The sequence below is a fragment of the Lagopus muta genome, chromosome 5, assembly GCF_023343835.1.
Source record: "Lagopus muta isolate bLagMut1 chromosome 5, bLagMut1 primary, whole genome shotgun sequence".
Lineage (NCBI taxonomy): Eukaryota > Metazoa > Chordata > Aves > Galliformes > Phasianidae > Lagopus > Lagopus muta.
In genome coordinates, this window is record NC_064437.1 from 33,510,865 (window position 1) to 33,534,348 (window position 23,484).

A 23,484-nucleotide genomic window follows, 5' to 3' on the forward strand; every position below is an offset into this window, starting at 1 on the left:
TGCAGGAAGTACCTCATAACCTGTAGCTGCCTTCTCTTCAAGAATTCTGATTCTAAAAACACTTCAGTATTCGGCCATCACACTATTTTGATAAGTCAGAATTAACGGCTACAAAAATCAATTCTTGGATTTGTTTACCTTTCTAATAAACATATTGGAAAATAATGATGTGGAGTAGAAATACGCTTTTACTCTTAGACGAGTTCTTTGCTATTTCTAACTGTGAAAGACTGTGACCATATTTTCAAATAAGAGTTGCCATGTGATGTGAAGATGCACATTTGCAGAGCAATTGCTTGATGGTTTAATCTTGGTGAAGGCGTAACCAACAATATTCTCAAGTTTTGTTAAGGAAAGCACTGATTTCAGAGAACACTGGATCAGCCAAGCACTCAGTCTATCATGAGATTATAACCTACTCTGCTAGGAAGGCAAAAAAAAAAAAGTAGTACTTTCTGGTGCTCTTCAAGACTACTGGCAATTTTATTTACTCAAATTCAGGCTTCTCTTTTCATTATTGTGTTCTAACAGCTCACATATACAAGTAGCACAACTTTCAGGTACAGTACAGAAAACTGTATGTGCATCAAAATAAACCATAAACATTTGATGTCAACATTTTTCAATGTGACGCTTCTCCAAAACAAACTCACCAGGATGTAAATCAACAAAGATTCTGCTTCTGCATCTTCTCCTTGCAGGAAAAAGAGCTTCTCACGGAGCCCACTTTCCTGATGCTCAAGCACCACAAAGTGTTTTCCTGTCCAACAGCAGGAAACAGTCTTATGAATCAGAAGATCCATGAGAGATTTCAGGACTTTGTATCTTAAAACACAAATGCAGTTTTCGGTGAACTTTCATTCCTTCCAAAGAAGCCAGGCTTTACTGCTAACAGGAAGTCTCAGAAGGAAAACCCAACCCAGACACAGGTTTATGATTACAGCAGCACTGGATTACAGCACTACTTACAGCACAAATCTTCCTCGGAACAAACAGCACACCTATGAGAACTCAAACATTACCTTGAGATCAAGATGAGCTCAAATGTGTGTATATGAAAAAAATACAGAAATATCCAGTGCCACATTCTAGTAATACAGAGAGAACTTGGTTTTGGATAAACCAAATATATTTGATAATTTGAGATTAAAACAATTTTCCATATGTATCAGTACTTGGGCAAGTTAAAAAAAAAAAAACAACAAAACAGGTACCTTTACAATTCAGGGAGAGAAAGATGAGACTAAATATATTTGACTGCAATTTCTTACAAGAGCAGGTCTCTCAGACAGTAGTTGACTCCACTCAAGTATACATGCAAACCCTCCTTCCTTTAGGTCTGTGCTGCCTACCTACTCTGCTTTCTCTGCCTTCTGCCAAAGTTCAAAGTGCTCAGCTAAGACCTCAGCCTCAGAAATTCTCACACTGAGGATAAGGAAATGATTTTATTTCTTTTTGTCTTAACCAGTTGTAGCAAACATGACCTTAACAAAAATACAATTCCTATAGCCCCAATTATCTGGAAGAATCTTTACGGTTAAGATTTCAACTTCTTGAGAAGACATTTTCTCTAGTTTTGAGGTAGCCTTTCTCTCTGTTTTAAGAGCTCAATCTTACACAAGCTGCAATTATGCTTGCAGACCAGGTTTAATACAGAACTGCCCTCCGCCATCACACTCTTTGGGTTTTGCTTTGTAGCCATTTGTATGTTGATAAATCTAAAGCTAATTAAGGAGATGTGGCCATTAATGCAACTGTTAAATAAGGCAGAGAAATGCCATACAAAAGGAGGACGTGATCCTCCTTCTCATCCTTCCTTTTCTCCATGTTTCTACCTGTCACCAAAGCCTGTCCAAGTTTGTTCCTTTGGGTAAAAATAGCTGATCCACAAGAGCAGTGAGCCCAGGAAGGCAGGAGCCATTTAAGACACGTAGAGCCTAAGGCCACTTAATAAGGAAAGGTGTGCCTGCTCTCTGTGCAACAGCAGGAAGCATCATCTGGAACCAGCCAGAGCAATGAAGAAGTGGGTGGGGTTTTACTTATTCTTTCAGCTTCTGGAATAAATCAGCATAGCCTCCCCGTCCTGTGGCCTGGGGAAGTGAGCTCCACTGTCAGAGACTGCAAAGGAAACTAAGGCTTTCTAGCAGTAAAAACAACCCTGCAACCCCTCACCCATCACTCTGAGCACTTCATATCCTTCCACTTGTTTATTGAGAAAGCTCTCACAGAGATGATCTTCCTAATCCTGCTCTCAATACAGGTCTGCAGTTCTGGTAATACATTCATGATACCACATGGTAATAGGGTCAAGTTTCAACACTGCTGTAAAATCAAAGGCAAAGTTGTCCCTCAGCCCCATCGTGCTATAAGTATTTTACAATGTCTGTTCCTAATTAGCAATTTTAAATGTGTTCTTTTACAGAGCCCACACAAAACTGTAGTGTAATAGGCCAAATGTGGCATCTGCAGAAAATGCAGCATAATTACAAGTTAAGCTGCATTTTGGCACCACGATTTCTTGCTACTGCGGAACTCTATCCAGCCATATAACTTGCAAAGCTCTCAGAAACAAGATCTACCTTCTGAATATGACTTCTGCTGAATGGCCTCATACATTCTGTGCGTCAGTTTAGCTTCATATTCAATGAGAGGGTACACACACATTACAGGACAAAAAATCCCAACTATGACTATTCAGTAAATTATGCACTGTAGTGATTAAAACAAGACAAGCCCCAGAAATAATAAACATGCCTGATGTATAAACTACATGGGAAATTCTTCAGTGACACGACAAAGAATTTGTGGTTTCTCCCCCAATTACAAGCAAGCAGAGGATTTGTCAGACATTCATTTTGCAACTTCTACTGTCCAGCCTACGCCTCCTTCCTCTTGATGATCAGAGGCCCAACGTTGTCGCCAGTTTCGTCGTTGTGCTGTGTGTGAGAGCCATCACACAGCGGGAACTGGAAGAGAAAGAAGAGACACACATTAAGTGCATATAAAGTACAGTCAGAATTAGGAACCTACACTGAAAGTTCAATGGAACGTCTTCTCATTAAATCTGCTGCGATTGTAGACTTGAACTTTCGCACTGGCATTTCAGGTGACCCTGAATTTTGGCTGTACACTTAGTTCTGCCCATGTGAGCTCAGAGTGGACAAGAAGCTTGTCAAAAAACAAAGCAACTCGACTCCACTGCATTTGGTATTCCAGCCTCAGGTCAGCAAAGTGAAAATGCAGGTTACAGTTGAAGGTTAACTCAGACTACGTGAAGTTACTTGCTCCCAACATTGCCCGACACTCTATTTTCCTGAGCCACAGCCAGAACTGAGTGCAGTTACAGAAGTTAAGTGGGGAGAGGAAAAGAAAAAGAACTAGATCCTAAGCTTTTTTCCCCACTCAATTTTCTCAAGTAAAAGGACAGCTTCCCACCTCATCTCTTACTTAAGGGAGACAATGACAGATTAGTCCTGCCACCAGACTAGCTAGAGTGGCAGGCCTTCTTTGCTTCATCTGACGTAGCCAGCTTCTCTCACCAGCACAAATGTCCATTTGCAAGAGCTGGATTCTACATCAGGATTTTGACCTGACAATGGAAATAAAACACACTTCCTGCTGACATGGTTACTCATCAGGGGCTTATGAGGGTAATACTGAGGAAGTAATTCAAAGAAATGTTTGTTCCATCAACAAAACTGGAACTGCCTGGTCAGACCAAGACCCAGAGGGACTCCTTTAACCAGCTGTAACTGCCCAGGTCCTGGACTGCTTAAAACAACTCTGCTCCTGGACAGCTCTTTTCATATGCAAGAGCCAAAGGATATTCTGTGAAGGAAAGAGAGTTAGATCAGACCCCACCACTTCTCAAGGATATGTCTTCAGGGCTGTGCCCTTTCTGCAGAGGAAGTTCTAGATACAATCACATACATCACACCCGTATTTGTATTCAGTTTCTATCGTGTTTGCTTTGGAATAATTGGAATCCAAGTTGGGCATTATTAAGCTCTTGCCCTTAGAACACCAATATTCCCTCACACTAACCACCAAACCAACTCTGACATTCTGGTGATCCCAATATTCATTGCCCAGTCAAAGTCCTTGATTAAAATTGATGCCAAATCACCCATGCTTAAGAGCCTTCCAAGTATCGCATAAAAGCAATATCCCTAAGACAACATACTAGTGAGAAAGAAACATTCTCAGTACTAAAAATAAAGGCCTGCAGGATAGGGTGGAAGCAGAGGGAGTGGTGAAAGTTTTGTTTTACCACAGTTACAAAATGTCAAAAGCCATGCTATAAATGGCAGGTGAATTTTCTAAATTAAGAACCCCCAGATTTTGGAGATCACATAGGCCAATTCACACAGGAACTTCATTGTCAAATCAGTTATTAGTGACTCATTGAGTAGGTACTGACAGACACTTGGCAGAAATTATACCCTAATTCATAGGATATTCATCAGCTTCTCACCCAAATGTTCCTGGGCCAGCTGTTTCTCCATACAGCACCACAGTCTATCTGCCTTTGCAGAAGCACCTACTCAGCTTACAGAACACACATCTCACACGCCCCAAAAAGACAGGCCCACGGTCCAGCTGCAGCAATGTCACTTGAAATCTGCAGGTGACAAAGATGGTAGAATTCATAGTCGTTAGCTAGCATCAAAGTGTCTTCAACAGCTACCAACTTTGACAGCTTTGCATCCTCTGTGCCAGCTGATCTCCAAGCCACTAGCTCCCAGAGGATGGAACACCAGGCACAAAAAAGCAAGCTGCATACAACACAGAGAACACTGCATATTTTTTTTTAGGGCATCTACTTGGTCATCTTCAAGACTGAAGCTGGGCCTAACGCAGCATGTTTATCCTTGTTTAAGATACAGCAGGCTAGCAACAGCGATCAGAGCTCAAGCCCTGAGGGAATTGTGCAGTGGTCTGGACAGCTCAGTTTATTTCCCTTGACACCAAACAAGTTTGTTTCTTCCGACGCTCTGCAGCAGCTCTCAGCCTGCAGCCTGCGGACTAACAGTGCTCTGGAAGACACACAGATTGCAGATAATTACCAAGTACCAATTACAATTACCAATTAAGATGCCCATCCCCCTCTCCTCAATTAAAAAAAGCAGAAGAAAACAGATGTTCTAACTGTAGATGAATTGCTGTCTGGTTTTAAGACAAAACTCTTGCCTCTATACCAATACTTTTTAACAGAGGACTTTTGCATAAAAGTCCAAAAGCAATGCTATGAAGCCCCTGCAAAGCACAATGCCGAATAAGAAAGGGCCATTTAAAAAAAGCCACCTACCACCCACTTTGATAGGCTACTAGAACCCAAAGCAGACTTATCTGAAGGTACCATGTTTCCAATAAATAAATGCTCCCCACAAAGGATCAAGTAAGAAAACCCACACAACTGAGGATTAACTTCCTTTTTTTAAGCTTCCCAAAAACACTCTCCTCATGCAGTCCAACTGTTTCTTCCCAGTACAAAGCCAGCTGGAGTGCACACACACCATCAGCAACTGAAATAACCTGTGGTGCATAATGCTACAGGTTCCATTAACAGACTCGTGCCTCAGATCAGGCTTAGTCTGCTGAGACAAGCTTACACAGTCAAATAATGCATATTCTAAGAACAGACTCGTTATATCATATCCCTCATTTACTTCCTTTTAGCATGAGATTACAGCAGCCTCTGCAGGGCAGTATGTTCCTGAGCTACAACACCCTTCAATGCATGGCAAAATACACTCAATCAGATTCTGATTTCACACAAAAAAAGACAGTATCAGACAATAGCTAGAATAACGGCAAGAGCTGCAACACAAACCCTACATCCAGACATCCCTTCTATTTTCTAGAGGAGGAGACAGTTAAGTATAAATACCATGCATCAAGTTACAATTTCTTTTATCACAATGTATGGGAACTGCTGAGTCACGGCCTGAACCTCTGATTGATCACCTGAGGCGAGCCATGAGCCAGCCAGAGGAGCACAGGTGAAGGCAATTCAGCTGTGCTGCCAGAAGGGGTGGAGCTAGGCTCCTAGGCCTATTTAAGAGCTGGCTACCAGTGGGGAAGGATCTTGTCTGGAGATCCCTCCTTCTGGTGTTTTGCGGTGAGCCCAGGATAAGGGTAAGCCTTCCATTTATTCTCTTTTGTTATCATAGTCCACTTCACCTAACTCTCTTGTTTATATTGTGATTGTAACATCTTGATATCCATTGATTATACACACAAGTACTGAACTCCAGTTCAGATACTACCAATTGCAAATAGTTAGCACAGCTTTTTTTCTCCACCTTTCTCTTTTCTGAAGCTGTAGCATTCAGAGCAGCTTCTACTTCTGGCTCTCAGTTGAGATTTAACCCACACATTAGCACCTCGACTTCAAAACAGCTTTTAAATGCGTGCTAGTTGTAAACAGACTACTCACTCCACTTTCTCTCATTACAGAACCCAGAACTAGCACTATCCATGTATTAAGTCGATCTCAATAGCATCAAAGGTCTCTCATCTAACTCAGATTTAAAGCTGATCTCAACAGCATTTCTGAAAGGTTAGGTATCATGCTTAACACTGATGTTAAGCAACTGAGGCATCTTCATATGCAACCAAATTGGACAAACCCAAATCTAGGTCAGACACTTAATTTTCTAAGTGTGCTAGCATGGTTTCCCTGGCTATTCTGTAAGATTAACCACAAAACTATGGGTTGCAAAGACAAATGCTTTAAGTCCATCCGTTTAGATTCCTCAAAAACTTCTGGATTTGCTTTTGGATTACCTCCACCACCACTGGAAACAAACCTGCTGCTGTACTCATTAATGTGGCAAAAGGCATTGCACACAGCAATAAATGCAGGACAGCACCATGTGCACAAGCAAGGCTCTTTCCAAACCAATTCTGTATTCTCCCCATCCATGTGATTTAGTGGTGAGCTCAAGCATGTCAAGCAACCATTTGACACCAGCTCTGGTATACTAAGAGACTTCTTAATGCCTTGCTTTTCCCTATGCAAACTAGTAGCAAGACATCTTCTGACTGACAAAGTAAGCTTCCAGCTTCACAGAATCACACAGAATGGCCAGGGTTGGAAGGGACCTCAAGGATCATTAACCTCCAACCCCGTCACCACATGCAGGGCCACCAACAGCCCCATTTAATATTAGACCAGGCTGCCCAGGGCCCCATCCAACCTGGCCCTCAGGCTATGGTTCCTGGGTTCTCCTTCATCTACCGAAAGACCAAGAATTTTGGATAAACTTCAGTGGCAAAATAATATCTGATATTTATGATTCATTAGTCTGAAGAGTAGCTGTACTCTTCAGTGAAACTGCTTCTTCACAGCCACGGAAACACTGTTTTCACTATTAGTGCTGATCTGAAGGTTTTGCTCTCCATAAATCTACACAGCTTCAAGGACTGAATTATTTCTACATCTCACTGCAGAATGTGAGCCAATGTGAAAAGAAGCTAGTTTCTGCTAAATGAAGCAGTAAAATGGTTTTACTGAAAAATGAATAAGTTTCCCAATGCTATTGATGTGCATGTTTCTCTTACCTTCTTAGATCTCCAGCAACGACAGTACACAGCCTTGTCTCCCAGATCTTCCATATCAAATGCATGAACTACCTTGGGGTTATCCTTCTGGATATGGAGATTCACCATTGCCTTACAGCATTTGTCTTTAGAGATAAATTTTTTGTAAGCTAGATACCCAACAGCAGCTGCTCCAGCAGCTAAAGAGACTGCAGCAATCCATTCAACTAGAACAAAAAGAAGAAAAAAGACTCAGTTTGCTGACCACAATATTCTATTAAAACTCCTCCCAACAGCGAATGTCTCCATGCTCAAGACAACACCTCTAACATTCAAAGAGATCTTTCTGTTCTCCAGGCAAAACACAGCATTTTTTATTTTGACACACATTGAGTTAATCTGCTCTTTTCCACTGACCAGAGCGTTCTCTCACCTCAGTCCCTTCTGTATAACAGCGAGGATTAAAGTGGGTGGATTGTTTGTTTGGTTTTTGGTTGGTTGGTTTTTAACTTTTTCTTCATCAACCCTTGATATCAACACTAGAAAGTACAGTGTTTCCAAGCTCAACACACTAAACTATAAGCCAAAAAAACCTGTTTATTGTTTCAGTTCTAAGAAGGTCAATAAAGACAAACACATGGCATCAGCAACCCAAACAGACCCCTCCAGAGTACAGGTACTGCGTAAATTTTTTATATAATGCATGCTGCAACCAAAAGAGCTTAATAGGTGTTTGGCAATGGGGAAATTATTTAATTTACTAGCACTCCACAAGGGTAAGAAAAAAATGAGCTTAGATTAAAAGTCTGCTGTGGTGGTATGGAAAAGAACATGGATCCAGAAGAATTATATTTAATGGCACAAATTTAACCATGTTAGGTCCTGGCTCTATGAAAGACAATCGCCATTAAAACCACCACTACCTCCCACCTGCACTTTTTTCCCCTCTTGGAATCTCTGATAACTCTGAGGTTTTGCTCAATTGTTATTGTTTCCTTTTCTACAAGGACCTTCCCTACTTTTTGTGGCCTCATGCCAGCATCCTGGACTTTGGCCTAACAGTTCTGGCTACCCTAACAGCATCTGCTTTTTTTTTTTTTCTCCTCCTTTTTATCCACCATTTCTGTGCGCATGTGTGTTCCTGACATGTATAAAAAGAGTCCAGTTGACTCCATAGACAAAAACATGAGACAGGAATTTAAGTTTTAGCACATTTACACAGCTTAAGAAAACTAGAACAGTCTTCCGCTGGGAATTTCTCTTTTACCCCCCAAAGCCCATACTGCATTCGACAGATACCAAGCCAGAAGGTCTCACCGGAGCAAGAGACACTACTGCATTGGATCTAGGATAAGGAATCAAAAGCATCTGTCAGCTCTCGCTGCTTTCCAAGGGCAGCTCACCATACTGAAGCACAAGGGTCTGGATGTAACACCTAAACGCAACCAGTCAAACGCCTGTATTATGAAAGCAGCCCTGTAAGACTTGGGAAAGGGGACAGGCAACTTTGCTAAGCGTCTCACTAGGACAGAACGAGATACAGAAATCTTCTAAAGTTCATTCTCTTCGTAAGCAGAGCTTAGTAGCAGAGCTGTGCCACGCAGGACAGGAGGCACCCGGCGGCACTACTCCCCACACGCACCGCTAACCGCCCGCCGCCCCGCGCCGTTAGGCGGCAGCCCGCGCCTCAGCCACCAGGCGGAGCCCCGCCCGCCGCTCCCAGCACATCCCGCAGCGCAGAGCAGGCCGCTGCTCCTTCACCGACGCACAGAAGCCACACGAATTGATACCCACGAACCCTCAGAGCCACACCCTGCTCCCACAAACACGACGGTCGTTCACGGAGCCCCCGCGCCACCCCTCGGACCCGCGGACCCCTCTCCTTACAGTCAAACCCCCAGGGGACCCCGCCGCCATTTTGTCGGCTGAGCTCTAACGGGCGGGGCGCCACCCCCTTCTCTCCCGCGCAGCCCCTCAGCCCCGCGCGCACCCGTACCCACCCCGCACGGCGCCATTCTGCCCCAGCCCCATCGCTCCCGCTCCGCAGAGGACGCACGCAGTTCCGCAGCGCGCATGCGCCGCGCCCCGCCCCTTTTGAATGCTTTACGCCCTGAAAGGCGCGAGGGGAGGAGCGATGAGGGCTCGCGGAATCCGCAGGCGTCAAGGCTGATGAGCGGGCAGCGGAGGCGAACACCTCCAGGCCGCAAGGGGGCAGCGGTCGCCGTGCAGTCGTTCTGTTCACCGCCCACGCTACCCAGCGTGCCCCGCGAAAAGCGGACACAAAGAGCCCGGCGCCCCTCCCCGCGCTGTTATTTCCCGTTCCGTCGGTGCGTGCGGATGCCGTTAGCTGCCCGCCCCGCCCCCCGCCGCGTTCCTCGCTGCTGTCGCCTTGCGCTCCCATGGCGCTGAAACGGATACAGAAAGTGAGCGGGGCTGAGGGAGGCTGCCGAGCTGTGCTGCTGCTGGAAGGGCGATTATGTGGTTGTCTCTGGGTGGAGGGGTGGGCTGGGTTTGTCGGAGCGCCGCGGCCCCTCTTCGTGCTCTGAGGGGAGTGGGCGGAGGGGGGAGGGATATTGCGGCCACAGGGCTCCTACCGATATGCCGTTGTATCGCGACAGATGGCAGCAGAGGGGCGGCCTTACGACATGGGGGTCAGTCAGGGGAAGGCTTGTGAGGCGAAGGTGTGTCTCTGAGTTTTTCCATGCGGATAAAATGGCACCCGTTGGCGTTCAGCGATGCTTGCTGAACTTTTATTGAGCCCAGCGGCGTGAGAGCACGGTGCGGCTGTGCGGGTGTACAGGAGCACAGCACGCAGCCTGCTGGTCATCGCTGCTTGAGGTACAAAGCTGGTGGGTGAGCGTGTGGAAAAAAACAGTGTTTCGTAGCTGAGAACGTGCTCTATCAAATAGCGTCTTTGTGCTTCTTGTGTCTGTAGTAGTTTCTGTGGAATTAATAGGAGGTGTTACTTTCGGAGCAACGAAGGTGTCAATGACTGGTTTTTTTTTCCTAGCAGTAAGCTCTGTTGTGCCCCTGTGTGACTTGGGAATGCTTGGCGTTTTCTCAGCTTTTTATTTTCTCACTTTTTCTTCAAGAACTTCTCTAGTTATGTCTTTAGAAAGGGGGATTGTTCTGAATACCTGCTTATTTTTGTTCTGTCAGGATGAGCAGACAAAGCAAATCTTCCAAATGAGACCTTCATACCGTGGGGTTATTTGCTGTATTTTTCTTACACTTTGCCTGTGTAGATTTTCTGTCTGCTTTAATCACCTCCATTTGTACTGGAAAGCCACAACTTTCTTTAGTGTGATGTTTACAAGCTCTGTATTCAACAGCTGTAAAATTTATCCTTGGGAGAGAGCGTTTCATGTACTTTTAGTCTTTCTGCATTGCTTTTCTGTTCTTTGAAAGTGAAGAAGTGCTGACTTCAAGGTTGTGTAAGATTTCCTGGTTATGCAATTGCTTTCATCTGAAATGTGGAGTGGTACTGGAGAAGGAGCTACTGAAAGAGTTGAGCTTAGATCCAAACCTAGCTGCTTCTTGCTTCTAGTTTGCTGCAGGAACGACTACTTCTGGGTTACTTCTCAATGACTCTTCATCCCAGTCTGCTATTATTCCAGGAAAAATAAAAGCCAGTGCTGAACTAATTTGCCAGCAGCCTGACTCCAGAGCAGTTTTGTAAGAAGTCACTTGCTGTGGAAAAGTAAAGTGGCAAAGAAATAGGATTGTTTCCAATGGAAAGTTGTAGTGAGGAGAAAAAAGATAGAAAAGATCAAGTATCTTCATGTCACTGCTGCACATAGAGCAGTCCTAAAAATGGTGGAACTGGGAAAAACTCATACTAGATTAAATGTATTTGTATGACAGTTTGCTGGTTCCTGCTGGTTCATGGGGGAACTCTGTTGAGTACTAAGTGCTGTCAGCACAGTGATACTGCTTGGGAACTTTTTAGTCCAGACATATAATCTCCTTAACCAAGGTTGGGTAGTTTGAGGGTGGTTCATAACTGTGCTTTAACACAGCTGAGAGGCTTTGGGTGCAAGCCTGAGTGTTGGCAGTGTGGTAGTTTGCCTTGTCAGAATGATAGTGCCTATGGAGGAAGCACAACTGCAGGGCACAAGTATCTGTCCTTGCTTTGCACACCGGGGACTGACTGGGATTTGGGACTGATATTTAAACAGTACTGCTGCTGTGGCCTGTGTTGTTTTGTGCCTTCTTTCACTGGTCTGCTTTGAGGGACTCCGTAAAGGACCCCTGTGGACTTGAGGGCTGTACAGCGATAATGGAAGGCTGTGAAAGAACAACCCGCTGCTTGGTGGATGTTAGCAATTATGTAAAAGAAAACCAACACTGTAGGTTTTAGTTGGGAGGGATATTTTTCAAATGAGTCCTTATGGTTACTGCCTCTGCAAAATGGATACAATGCCATTTTTGTGCCAAGGAGGAGATCATTCAGACTGCTGGGTTATGTAAGTTGTATAGGTCAGCTCTGTTATTGGACCTGTATGGAAGCATTTCTCATGATTCCTGCTCTGAGTTCTCTCTTTACTTACCTAGTTGTGAGTTTGTTATCCTGTCAGTTCTGTGTTACAGCTGGTGGGATGGTTTTCATCCTATGTCCTGTAACTCTGGATGCCCCTCTGCTATTAATGAAAAGCTGATTTTTTTTTTTCCCTGTGCTTAATCAAATTGTGAACTGCTTACAAAACCTGTATTCACTTGCTCTTGTTACCAGCATTAAAAAAATTGGGCTTCTTCAGTTAGAGATTTTGAAAGCAGCAACATCTCCTCTGACACATTTGAAGACTGGTTTGAAAATAGCTGTTGTTTTTCATCTTGTCAGCATAGTGCTTGATTGTTTTTCTCCTGCCACTCAGTAAGAATGGAGGCGTTCCAATGTTCAGATATGCTGTTTAACTGAAAGTCTGTTTGTTTCAGTATGTGTTTCGTATGCATAGATGGACAGGACATGCCAGCTTACATCTTTATGTTGAAACTAACTTGGGTTCTGCCCACGAACTGTTGAGCTGCGTGCTTTCTTTGGGTGGTAATAAACACACTAAGAAAACTTTTGAATCCTTAATATGAAATGTTTCTATTTGCTTCCAAAACATCACTTGTGACATCAGAGAATAGATTTTGCCTTACACAGTGTGTAAAAATAGGTTAACTCCTTTGTTACTGGAACGAAGCTTGAAGGATGTTGTGATTAAATATTTGTTTTGTGTTCACTGAACTTAGAAAGAAAAGAGACTCCTTTAACTTGTGTACAATCTGGGCTTTAGTTGCTTTTCTTCAGATAATTCCAATCACTATTAATACAGGAGCAGAGGTGGATGTATGCTCTTAGTAGGAAGTACAGTGCATTTTATGCAAGAGATGAGGAACATAGTTGAGAAACTGAAAAACCTCTGTTTTAAATAATGGTGTGGGAAAAGGCTCTGGATGTGGTTTCATGTAGCTTAAAGAATTAAAATAGCTTTTGGTGATGCTGCTCACAGTCTATTTCTGTCTCCTGATAGCCTGCAGGCTTGTTTAGCAGTAAAAATGAGGCATATTTTTAGGACTCTCTTATTAGTACCCCTGCTTCCTGAGTATCCATAAGTACTGTGCTTAATATGTCCATCTCCCTGTTGTCAAAGTATCTTTTCCAATCTCATTCCAGTGGGTTTGGAGGAGTCAATATCTAACTGTATTTAATGAGGCACACAACTGCTTGAGCAGCTGCTGTCTTCACCAGCTTTACAATTCTGAAGTGCATTCTGTAATACACTTCAGCAGTGAGCCCTTGTCTGTACATTCAGATGTACTTCCACCTTTTACAATTTAATGTAGTTTTACGTCAGTTCAACTTGACTTACAATTTTTTGTCTCACCTTGTCCGCAGATCTACTACAGTGTGTGTGGTGTGATGAATAAAAGATGTTCATTTGGAGGCTTTGCTGCGTCCCTCTTCAGTAGCTGATGGTTAACATCTCTATCATTGTGCTGCTGTTCCCTCATTAGCAGCCCCGGTGCTGGATCCTGCTTACTTTCAGGTTCTATAGTTTGGAACAGGAGAAATAGTTTGTTGCACTTGCTAATTGCAGCCAGTTTGTGGCATAGAATTAGCGATATTTTATTCTGCTTGGTAATTTTTTCAGTGCTTGAGAGGATTAGAAGACTTATTGCCAGCAGTGTTCTCAGCTTAGTTGTCTTCTCTATCCAAGTTGATTATGGCTCTACTGGGATAAAGCACGGTGTGCTGGTTTTAATGGACACTCACTGCTGAAATTGTGTTGCTTTTGTGTACTCACACAGAAGATGTTGCTGTGTTGTGTGCTGTAATTCATGGTGTTGAGTTTGCCTTATAAAAGTGGGATCTGTAAAGCTATGAGTTACAGCTCCTGTTTTTAGCATGCATACATCCAAGTCTTGAACCAGAGTTTATGTAAATCATGAAGCATCTCATGATTCTATGGAGCCATCACAGCTGTTCTGGAGTTCAGCTCTGGACACTGGTGAATTGCTCTGACTTGCAAGGAGGCAGTCAGAATTTCTCTCCCCAGCATTTCAGAAAGTGTATGAAAGCTTGAAGCCTACCCAAGTTGTACAGCTCTCCAGATGATTTGATTGGAATGCAAAGCTTCAGCAGCATAATTAACAGTACAGCACAGAATAGTTCTTTGACTCTCATCTCTACTTGATCTGAGCTGCTTTATGCAAAGTCTCAAACTGCTATGCTGTCAAGTTTAATTTAGTAAGTTTGATCACATTTGTATTCCTAAAGCACATTAGTGTCAGTTTGTCATTTCTCGAATGGAGAATGTGGCGTGAGTTTGGACTGGCTGTTTGGTTGGTTTTTTTTTTGTTGTTGTTGTTTTTTTAAGGTATAAAATCTTTCTTCGTGTCTGAACATGGCTTGTGCTTAACATGTTAGGTTGAAGAGAGATTTTCTTCCTCCCAGTTGGGAAGTAACAGGATTGCATTGACCTAGGTCTCGTCAAGCTGTAATTAAAAACATGTTTTTATTGTGGACAACTATCAGTGTCTTCAGCCTGAAGAAGCTGGAAGCATACACCTTTCTAGTTCCTAGCAGTTTGGAAGTACGAGTGTTGATGTGAATGAAGGAACTAGTGTGATTTTTGGGATGTGTGAAGGTCTTAATGAAAGCATCCAACAAATAGAAGTGGTGTTGTAGACTTGTGGCTCCAAGATGAGGTGCCTGCCTGGCAGCTGTGGTGGTGGGGCACACGCACGAGGAAATGTGTGCATGTATTTTAGAGATGTTGAATTGAACCCTTTTTCCCCATTGTTGCCTTAAGCAGTCAGATATAATTGCTTTAAGATGCGATTTTTAGCTTTTCTCTTGTCCCTTTTGGCCACTTGTCTTGTGCAGATAACTTCCTTGTTCTCGCTTTTTGCATATTAACTCAGTCTTCTCTTGTTGGACCTTGTGTTGCAAGCTGGAGCAGTGGCAGGAGCTGTTCATGGAGTCTCGTGATGCCTGGAAATTTGAGACTGGTTGACTTCTTGTGCAGGCAGTGACTTGGTTACTTTTCTGTGTACTGCTCCTTCATGACATTTGAATCCGCAGATAAAAAGGCAGCTGCACTTGGACAGGATTCTGCTCTCGTCTCTTAGGCTGAGCCTAGGCTGGGTGCTGCTTTGGGTACAGCTTAGGGTTTCCACCCTAGCAATGAAGCTGGGAGCTGGCAGTTCACCCTAGCTAGCCTGAGCTGTGTCACTGCAGCAAAGAACTCTGTTTTCAATCATGTAGTTGAAGGAGTGACTTAGCAAAGCTGTAACTTCGTGCTGGCACTGAAGAGGCTCAGTACACTGCATGTCTGTCTATGTGGGGCCAGAAGTTAGCTGTCAGAAGTGTGCCCGAGTTGTGGCGCTGGGCGCCTTGTCCTTGGTGTTTGAGCTGTCTGGAGAAGGGCACTGTGAGTCATTCACTGGATGTTGTAAAATTATAAATATATCCCAGCAGTTGCAGTCCAGTTTTGACCCTTCACCTTGTGCAGGAGATCTGAGCATAGTGCATACACTGGTTTTACTTGATGTCACCTTGGTGCCTCTTTAAGCCTTGATTTTCATTTTGCAATAGTGTTCTTGAATGATTTTTTGGGAGATGGAAATGCTTCCTGTTATTCCTTCAAATAAACTTGAGGGGGGCATTTTCAGACTTGCTCATGTTTGTTACTGGTTTAAATATGTATGGTCTTGGTTATTGGTTGGGTGACTTAAGAACAGTAATTTAGCGTTCATCTTTTTAGCTTATTGCAATGCAAGTATTTAAATAGGACTGTTAAACTTGCAGCAGAGCAGTTCCTAGCAGCTTGGAGTTGGAGTGTGTAGCTTGTTCTTAGTGTAGTAAAACTTCAGATATCAAAAGTAATATATTGAGTTAAACGAGGAGAATGAGCTGTATTAATGCCTGACCTATTTTACATTTGGTAAAGGTGACTTAGATGAAAAATTGAGCTGCTTCTGTATGATTAAATAAAAATTCTAAATTACATAAGGCAGTGTGAGCTTGTGTAGAAATGAAAGTCAGCTGATGTAGCAAAGCTGCTCTGAGCACTTCTGAAATTCCAGCTTCCTTCAGGATTTTATGTTAGCCACTTGGAAATGAAGCACGTAGGTAATTGCATCAAGGTACATTAAGGTGTATAGCTCCTATTTCTGTTGTTTCTCTAGTTCACTTAGCATCCTTTCATACTTGATAGGCACTCTGCAGTCACTTTATGAGCTGGTTTTACTCAGTGAATGTGCACGGATGAGGTGAATACATGACTATTTTGTCAGATCAAAAGCTAAAGGAACAGTTGGATTTCTATATTGAGCACTGATTTTACAGAGAAATCCATTTCTTTCTTTCCATCAATGCTTCTGTAGATCCACACCTATTATGAGCTTGGTTGCAACGCTTTAATGCTTTAAGGTATTAAATATACCTTATATATCTTGTATATCTTGTGTTTCTTACAGGAACTGAGTGACCTGCAGCGAGACCCCCCAGCCCACTGTTCTGCTGGACCTGTTGGAGATGACTGTAAGCTCCTCCTGGGACATTGCCATGGCTCACCTTATTTCACTTAAGAAAAAGCTTAGAAAAGCTCTCATTATTTTATCTTTTTGACTTGCAGTGTTTCATTGGCAAGCCACTATTATGGGACCTGTAAGTATAATAACTCATTCCCCCTTAAAAAGCAGACTTGTTTTCATTTACATGGTGGAAGTTTTCATTTGGGTTTCTGTTAATGTGGCAGTCAAATTCAGCTGTACTGTGTGCTGGCTGACGATTTGGGGTTTACTTTGTTGGTTTTGGTAGTCTGGTACTACTCTTCTTTTAACTGGTCAAAAAAGTCTATCTTCTGCCTGAAATTAGGGATGCTTAATCAGTCAACTGCAATGCTTGAGTTAGTTGAAAGATCTTTTCAAAGATCATTTCAATTGTGAAAGATATAGACATAGAAACATTATAGAAATAGAAAGATATTCTCTGAAAGGAGAAATAGTTAACATAATCCAAACTCTTAAGTTGATAACTGTAAACAAGATTGGTGTTGTTGATCTGGGGACTTTTAGAATCTAGGCAGTGTGATGTGGCTCTGGCAAAACAGGGTGGTTTTTGGGAACCCGAGGCCAGAGACTGTGAGTACTTCTGGTGTTTGTGTGAGAAAGATGTCGCTCAACCCAAAGGAAACCTCTGAATGATGTGATTTACGATTAATGACCCAAGAAAGGGTAACATAGCTTAAGAACAGAAGTTCTAAAGAAAAATGAGCAAGGCTGTGAGCAAGAAGAATGAATGAAAACATGACCTGAGAGGGTGTTTACAAATACAATGGCAAGAAGCTGGTATTCCTGGTATTTTTCTTATGGATGCAGTAATTTTGGAGGAAAAAGCTTCTGGTTCTGATTGAGAGCTGGGAAATTGAGACAGGACTTAAACCAGTGAGATGCAGTGGTGGAGAAAAGTGAAATTGTGACTCATTTGGGGCTATTTCTGCATTTTCATCACAGTTGTTCTGAAGCAGTGGAAGATCAGTGGGTGTTTTGTCAGTGGCAGGCTGGAATCTGTTGTGATGACACAGCAGGAGCTCTGGTGATCATGAAAAGCTTTTCTATAGATAGTAATGCTTTTGCCATTGTTCTTTTACAACCACACTCCTTCACATACCCAGTCATTCTGCTCTTGACCTACTTGCACTACTGAAAGGTGAATGGCAGAGCAGCAAACAATATCCAAGAACATAGGGTTAAAAAAAAAGCTTTGTCGCCAGTATTTGTATATCTGTCCTGAATGACCCCATTAAGGGAAATACTAGTGTTTAAATTCCAACTAAAATTATTATTCTTTCTATAGTTTTTAGATCACAATTTACTTTTCATGTCCTGTAGTGGAAAATATTGTCTTGGTTTCAAGTTCCTCACATTTCTGTAGCTTAGAATAAGAATGAGCAGCCTTTCTCAGCCACATTTATCAGCATGTTATCCTTTGTCTCAATAATGTAAGGAAAGAGGGGTGCGCATCTGTCCTGCATGTCTTCTGAGGGGCTGAGAGAAGCACAGGACCAAAACTTATTTGAGAACTCACATATGATGTGTGTGACTTCTTCTGTCTATTGGCATCATCCATTTTATATACCTTACCTACTAAGAGTGTGAATCTTGTCTGATATTAGCTTAATTTAACTTTGACAAATGAACTTAGTATGCATGCAAGCAGCCACTTCAAACCTAATTTTAGGTACAGTGACAGTCTCTTCTGATGTTACTTCATGCTGGCTTCTTAACAGTACTATATATAGGTTGCCTTCCATTATGACACTCTGCATTTTGAATGCATAAGGAGACTTTCATAGCGACCATTGTTGTTTTTACATCTTCTATTCATCTCTAGAACTGCAATTTCTGTTGACTTCTAAGGTGTGAACATGATATTCAAAAAAAAAAAAAAAAGCCTGCATTTGTTCCCATAAGACAAACCACAAACTTCTCCCTCAGCTTTGCTGAGGCTGGATTCCTCTCTTGCCGTTTTGAACTTCTCAAGCAATAAGAGATTTTCAGGTATTCTTCTTCCCTTAATTTGAACTTGAAGCACAGCTCTTTGTCATTTAGCAGTGAGACTTCTTTTCCCAACTTTTCTAGAAAATAAGAATGAAAAGTCTCTTCAACAGATGACTGCAACAAAGTTATTTCTATCTATTAACTGTGTGCAGCCTGGCCTTAAACCTGTGCACATGTTCTCTAACAAAATGCATGTTCACAGATTTGTGCAGGTCACAAAGATGTTGTGTGTTTTAAAACTCCCTGATGTCATCATGATCAACTGAATTATGTTGGAAAATCCTACTCTTTGCATCTGCAAAGAGAAACCACTTCTCGAGGTGAGTATATTTGTAGCTTAATGATGGAGGAAGATCCTGAGTATAGCAGAGCGGCTGTGGCGTTGCACGGAGGCGGGATGTAGAAGACCTGCTGTGATCTTTGTGTTCCCCTCAGTGTCGTGGAGCTGAGCTCCAGCAGCGCCTTGCAGCCCAGGCAGTGAGGAGAGAGCTGGTTTGGAGCTGATGGACCGGCGGTTTTGTAGCTCCAGCGGTCGAACGCTGCTCCCTCCTTTAGCCTCCGTGAAAAGGGCAGCACTCAGTAGCGGCATTGGGCTACTGCAGTAGTAGCCATGGCTGACTCTGCTGTAGCTTTGCTTTCCAATGGGAACGTTCAGCATCCTCAGTATGGACTGTGTACTGGGGATAAAAAAGTTGACTGCGATATTCATTGCTTTGGGAGGTTCTCTGCCATCTGAAGAGAAGCTCCAAAATAGCTGAAATGTATTAATGGCTTTTCTTTTGTTTTTTTCCAGCCTGATAGCGCGTATCAAGGGGGAGTGTTCTTCCTCACAGTGCACTTTCCAACAGACTATCCTTTCAAACCCCCAAAGGTAAGTGCTTTCTCTGCAAACTGAAGCAGTTCTTAGGTCAGAGCTTTGTATCTATGTCCTTGCCGTTTGGGGCTCACTTCTCTAAGTAAAAACCAGAAAGATAAGGGGAGAGTACATGTACAATGGATGAACAGATAGGACTGAATCCTAAAACTGAATGATAAAGTGCACGACTTCACAACAGGTTGTGTTGCATATGGAAGATCTAAGATGTCTGGAACTGAAGAGAGTGTCAAGGATTCCAAATGTAATAAACATTTTGATGTTAGCTTCAAATTTTACTTTGTTTAATTTCAGATTGCTTTTACAACAAAAATATACCATCCAAACATAAACAGTAATGGGAGTATTTGTCTTGATATCCTGAGGTCACAATGGTCACCAGCTCTGACTGTATCTAAAGGTAAGCTCACAGATGTGCTAATGGATTTATGTCATTGCACACACTAGTGTTTTTTTCCCTGTGTTGCTGCGCTGTCCTGGGGGCCGATGGGAGCTCATCTATCCTGCCTGTTACAGAAGGGGCTAAGTCTATTGGAATCCTTGTTATGAACCAGTATCTGTTTGGAGTGTCAGATGGTATCACGCATTATGTACATAACAAGGAAATGTTCTGAAGCAAGTTGAGTGAGATCAAGTGCAATTAGCCTGAAGTGCAGCTTCTCTTTTACAGCATGTAAACTGACTGAGCATGCAGAAGGAAGGAGAAATCTGTGAACAGAGCTGTAAAACCAAACAAATTTGAATGTAAATGGGCATGACTAGATACTGCTATGTGGAGGAGCCTCTTTGATTGCTTATTGAGTTTTCAAGGTGGCTTTTGGTTGCTCGAATGTACTTGTGTAGGCAGAGATCTTAATCACAGCGTATTTTAACAGGCACTAAATTGGTCTGATTTGCATTTCTCTAAGATGAATTTTAAGATGTAGCTGTTCTCTCAGTCATCGGTCAGAGCTATATTCTATCTTGTTGTTGAATTTCCTCAAGCTGATACTCTGGATTTTTTTTGGAACGTTGAGGCTATAGCCTTTTTTGTAGGCTTTTTGTGTCACATCAAAAGCTTCTTCAAGTGTGGCTGCTATCACTGTTTTTCTCAGCCACCTCCAAAATTCTTAGCCGTGCTCTTAATAATTTTACACAGAGTGCTAAAAAGAAATGACCTGATGTTCTTGTGTGGAAAGTATTAGAAAAATCAAGTGTCTCTGGTGCAGTAGCAGGAATTGAAATGGAACCATGAGTGAGTAATAGAGTATTTCCCCAAATGAAAGTCGGGCATGTATCAAATAAGTGAAATGTTCATTGAAGGAAAACAATGGTCAGCACAGAAGTGGAGAAGGATTTGCATGATAGCCTAATATTAATGATAATGTTAATTGCAGCTAGAAGGGCTTTCTTGGAAAAACATTTTGTTTCTCAGTCATCTGTAGTATGTTCTGTGTTGATAGGCTATAAAACATGGGGAAAAAATGACTACAAAAAGTACAGGTGTGTAGATTGTGAGTTCTCTGGGCTGTTATCAGATAGTGTGTTAGACCTAGAGAAATGATGCTGTGTAAATATTCCTGAGCAGAACTGCTGTCAGAAATCTTGATATTCGTGCATTTGCTTTCCAATCTTCCTTTCTTCACTTTGTGTACTGGAATATATAAAGGATTATAGAAACCAAGTGAACTAACTTTTGTCTCTTCTATTTAGTTTTATTGTCCATATGCTCCTTGCTTTGTGATCCTAATCCAGATGATCCTTTAGTACCGGATATTGCACAGATCTACAAGTCAGACAAGGAAAAGTGAGTATAACACAGACATATTTGTGTGGTACTTACAGATGGTAGCTTGGATTTTGGCTATGCAACCTGTCCAACTTCCTTGAGAAATCTCTATATAGATATCTATAGTAGAGTATTGGATATTGAAATATTGAAAAAAATCTATTAGTAAAATGACAAGCAGGAACCTGTAGGCATATGCAACTATTAGATATTATTTTGTTCCTATTTGCATAAAACCATCATAATGTTAGGGTCATTTATTTTTTATCACATGAAAAGATTAGTTTTCCATCTAGGAAGTACTTGTTACTGCAGTCTTATAGGTATGAATCCTATGCATGTAGTATGATGTCCAGGTATGAACAGTGAACTTATGTTTTGGACACAGTTTTATAAATGTGGGACAGAATAGTGCTTTGCTTTACTTTGTGATAAGGATTGTTGTCATATTCTACAACACCTTGTGGAGAGAAAGAACCTCTCCTTACTTTCTGGAACACTGTAGAACATAAAGGAAGTTTCTGATCTCGGGAGGGTAACATGGGCAGCAGGTAACTGAAGTGCTACATGCTTGTGGACCACAACTGACTTAGAATTGGGATGTTATGAATCAGTGTAAGCTTTTGCTCTGGGGTCTTCAAGTGCTGAACAGATGAAAGTACAGAATGGAGAATAATGGTAATAATCATGGTGCCTTCCATCCCCACCCTTTCCATTAATTATTCCATTAATTATATTGAATTCTACCCAAATGTGTGAACTTTGTCAGTCTGCTAATGGCATACACATTTGGGATTCCACTTAACGTACAAGTAAGGGAACCAGTTGTGAAATACAAGTTGAGTATGCACAAAGATGGGTTTTTCAGTGCAAACCTGTGAGATTAGTTTTGAGTTTGAGTCTAAGCTACTTAGACTTAGCTTTGATAGCTAGCCTTGAAAACCAAACATAGCCTTTGTGTGCTGCTTTGCTCTTAGAAATGTTAACATCAAGTGAATGTTAAGTGAAAAGTTCAGTGGTATCTGCATGAAGTAAAATGGCCCTTGAGACTTTGTCCATGTCTCACTAACAGCTCTTCACTCACTGTCATGCCTTCTTTCTGCACATACAGATACAACAGACACGCAAGGGAATGGACTCAGAAATATGCAATGTAAACTTGTGAAGACTTTTTCATATACCACAGAGTACTGTAAATTCTAGTTTTTTCAAACTTAGAAGGAAATGGAGCACAGTTTACTGTTTCAACCTACCATTGTGCCCCTTGAATATTTTATTTTTCCACCCATGTAAGTGTGTTTCTGGAGCAGGGGAAAAGTTCCAAAAATAACCTTTGGACTGTGACGAGAATATTTATCCTCTTTGTATGCTTTGCAGAAGACATTTATTATGGTTTTTAAGAGTTGGACATCTGCATCTTCAGACTACAAGATCCTTATTGCAGTTGTAAAGCAGCCAAATTATTTTTGCTGGAGAAAAGTAGCTGTTTTTAAGTGATGAATACTGTATGTGTGTCTTTAAGATATATTGTCTGTTTCATAAGTGTGTTTGGATTTCATTTTGCTAGTTCACTTATATAATTTGTTTTTAATTGTATAGACTAAATATATTTTATTTACGGTGTAAGTCATTTCATTTTAGACTGACTCTCGTGCACAGTATTGACAAGATACAACTGCTAGTAATGAAAGTAATTGGGATATCCTGCCCACTGGGATGCTCTAAAGACTGACTGCAGATTTCTTAAAACCTAAAATGATCTTTGCACTGTAATTCTTTGTATGCTGATTATGGAGAAACACTTGGGTTTGATTCTGTTGCATACTTGACTTAATTTTATTGCAATGTGAACTAATTGCACTGCTAGGTAGAGAAATATGTAACCTTTTTGTTGCGTTTCACGACTGATTTTTGACATGTGGGCAACATAACACTCAGACCTTTTACAGATCTAAATGTAGCCTTTTCCATATAAATAAAATGAATTTTCTACTATCTCTGCTGGCTGTTGTTTGTCTTTTTCAATGCCTGTCCTCAAAATCTTTTCTCATGTTAGAACACGAGAATTTGAAGTGTGTTTACTGTCAACAGAAAAAATCAAACCCTCTGTCAGAAATTCCTTAGACCTGTGTTGCAATTAACTTCCATGCAGGTTCAGCCTAATTTGCTTAGTGTGGTGTACCTGCTCCTTTCTGTAGGATACTAAGAAGTTGACTTGTTTTACATGCATCCTTATGGAGCA

At 41.9% G+C, this 23,484-nt stretch overlaps 2 protein-coding genes across 4 annotated transcripts; one reads left to right on the plus strand and one right to left on the minus strand.

The window, feature by feature from the left end:
* Positions 1-459: 459 nt before the first annotated feature.
* CISD1 (CDGSH iron sulfur domain 1) lies at positions 460-9,679 on the minus strand. Its single transcript, XM_048944959.1, has 3 exons — positions 9,546-9,679; positions 7,567-7,772; positions 460-2,966 (listed from the first exon to the last, which is right to left on the minus strand). The coding sequence occupies exons 1-3, from the start codon at positions 9,574-9,576 to the stop codon at positions 2,877-2,879; spliced, it is 327 nt and encodes a 108-aa protein (XP_048800916.1). The 5' UTR covers positions 9,577-9,679; the 3' UTR covers positions 460-2,876.
* A 125-nt stretch (positions 9,680-9,804) lies between these two features.
* Positions 9,805-23,239, plus strand: UBE2D1 (ubiquitin conjugating enzyme E2 D1). 3 transcript variants are annotated; one of them, XM_048944956.1, is made up of 7 exons: positions 9,805-9,968; positions 16,516-16,579; positions 16,674-16,705; positions 19,394-19,471; positions 19,769-19,874; positions 21,167-21,260; positions 22,354-23,239. In XM_048944956.1, the coding sequence occupies exons 1-7, from the start codon at positions 9,945-9,947 to the stop codon at positions 22,397-22,399; spliced, it is 444 nt and encodes a 147-aa protein (XP_048800913.1). In that variant the 5' UTR covers positions 9,805-9,944; the 3' UTR covers positions 22,400-23,239. The 3 variants fall into 3 exon arrangements, with proteins under 3 accessions (XP_048800913.1, XP_048800915.1, XP_048800914.1); XM_048944958.1 differs by lacking the exon at positions 9,805-9,968 and adding an exon at positions 18,803-18,920; XM_048944957.1 differs by lacking the exons at positions 9,805-9,968; positions 16,516-16,579; positions 16,674-16,705 and adding an exon at positions 16,712-18,920.
* The last annotated feature ends 245 nt before the right edge of the window (positions 23,240-23,484 follow it).